Genomic DNA, 1,878 nt, shown 5'->3' with positions numbered 1-1,878 from the left:
AAAAAAATATTTGACTCGCAATTTACTTATTTAATAATGTTTTATATAAGTACTTACGAGATACTTATTTAGAAATAGTTTATATATATGTACTTACGATAAATTAAGCCTTTCCTTTTTAAATAAATATTCTGTTCTTGTCGTGAATTTAAAATTACTTGTGTCTTTCCTGTAAATGTTACTAATTTAAATGTAGCAAACAAGTTTGGAGTACTACTTAACCTAAAATCATGATTTTTTCTGTGGTAAACAATAAAACAAACCGTAGAAATATCTATATACAAATTGTTATGATAAATACAGTAAACATAAAGTAATAGTAACATAACATAACATCAATGCTATAATTTCCTACTCAACAATGTAACTGTTATATAACGCGTGTGTTATATAACAGTTACATTGTTAAGTAGGAAATTCTAACATTGATGTTATGTTACTGTTACTTTGTGTTTACTGGGTATCTATATACAATTGTTATGATTTAAGCGGTCGTCGCTTAAAAACTTATATACATATTTCTTTATAGCTTGTTTTGTTCATTGAGATAGTAAAAGTCACGATTTTAGATAGAATATATTTAAACATTTACTCTAAATATTATTTTAAAAAACTATTACATAGAGCAAACATTAGTAAATAATTAGCCAGATTAAAATGTACCTTTTCCTTTATCTTTTTTTTGTATATTTTGTATATTTGTTAATATGTTGCTATGTTTTTTTCTATTTTGCGTATCTTCTTTTTGCTCTATTCTCTGTGTGTTTTCTTTTTGTAGGCTCTTTTTTTGTTGTGTTTCTATTGAGATCTCTGCAAATGTTTCACTGTCATCAAATCTCTGTGAAATATCTGATAAATAAAAATTCAACCGTTAATGTCAATTACAATTTGACTTATCTATAGTTATATAATATAATATCTATAATATCTATAATATAATATCTATATAATATCTATATTATAAGACTTATCTATAGTTATATAATATAATTTGACTTATTTTATATTTACATAATAATAATAATAATGTAGTTCATTTACAAACCTTGATTACTAGAAGAATGGCTTTTTTCAATGTACGTAGAATCAGCTTCGTTAGAACTTATTATATCCGCACCTTGAGCCTTTTCTAAGATCTTTGACATTTCTAATATGTCGACTTTAGCAACAGGTTGTCGGTAAATTTCTTTGTGTATGTGTTCATGATGACCCATGAAGTTTGCTACTCTCGTTACTTGTCTATCCGACAAGTTTAAATCTACACATTTCGTTGCTATGTGTTTACGCAACGTAGTACCACGAAGTGCGGAAACATATTTCGCTCCACTTGCACTTGCGTAATCTCGCATTAATTTACAAGCTCTTAAATGTTTGTAACTTGTTTTATTATCACCATCGGGTAATCTAAACAAGAAAGGGTTCTTTGCTGATACCATAGCGTGTTTCCGAAACTGTAGCAAAATTTGTATATTTTTTAACATTTGTGCATTTAATAACACTGGTACTGTTCAATTGAGTTTCCCGCGAATTTTAAACCTAACATAGTTATGAGTATTGATTTGTGTTGAAGTTTTACAAGTAGCAGCTGTTCCGCAGGGACATTCATAGTTTTTAAAATCTTCAATTAAAATTCTTTCAGTTTCGCCGGCTCTGCGACGATTGAAAACTTGAATAGCTAAGAGTGTTGCTTCAGCTAATGATTTCCATGTTTGATATGAAAATTGTTTTAATAACATATTATAATTGTCTTCCATTGTTTTCTTTAAATAATTATATAGAACTTTTATATAATTTGTTTGAGGCAATACTGTTTTTTTGTGTCGTTTTGTGTCGTGTAATTTTTGTATGAGTTTTTGTTACGACTTTATTTACAGTCTT

At 27.5% G+C, this 1,878-nt stretch overlaps 1 protein-coding gene and 1 long non-coding RNA gene across 2 annotated transcripts in view; both read right to left on the bottom strand.

Annotated features, from left to right (window-relative positions):
* LOC116852104 overlaps positions 1-338 on the bottom strand; it is a 12,789-nt gene extending 12,451 nt beyond the window's left edge. Inside the window, exon 1 of the long non-coding RNA XR_004379690.1 lies at positions 98-338. This is a non-coding gene — a long non-coding RNA (uncharacterized LOC116852104). The remainder of the gene's footprint in view (positions 1-97) is intronic.
* A 221-nt stretch (positions 339-559) lies between these two features.
* LOC116852105 lies at positions 560-1,366 on the bottom strand. Its single transcript, XM_032832120.1, has 2 exons — positions 1,046-1,366; positions 560-849 (listed from the first exon to the last, which is right to left on the bottom strand). Exons 1-2 carry the CDS (start codon positions 1,347-1,349, stop codon positions 653-655), a joined length of 501 nt encoding a protein of 166 aa, XP_032688011.1. The 5' UTR covers positions 1,350-1,366; the 3' UTR covers positions 560-652.
* Between the last annotated feature and the right edge of the window lie 512 nt (positions 1,367-1,878).

This window comes from Odontomachus brunneus, unplaced genomic scaffold (assembly GCF_010583005.1).
Source record: "Odontomachus brunneus isolate Ranch 3 - 2012 unplaced genomic scaffold, Obru_v1 Obru_scaffold_202, whole genome shotgun sequence".
Classification (NCBI taxonomy): domain Eukaryota; kingdom Metazoa; phylum Arthropoda; class Insecta; order Hymenoptera; family Formicidae; genus Odontomachus; species Odontomachus brunneus.
The sequence above is the reverse complement of the archived record's forward strand: the minus strand, read 5'-3'. Positions and strand labels throughout refer to the sequence as shown.

Excerpts from the sequence above, each read along its gene's own strand:
- LOC116852105 (XM_032832120.1), bottom strand. The coding sequence starts at position 1,349 with ATGCGAGATTACGCAAGTGCAAGTGGAGCGAAATATGTTTCCGCACTT. Across the intron at positions 850-1,045 it reads CCATTCTTCTAGTAATCAAG|ATATTTCACAGAGATTTGAT; the intron begins GTTTGTAAATGA and ends TTTATTTATCAG.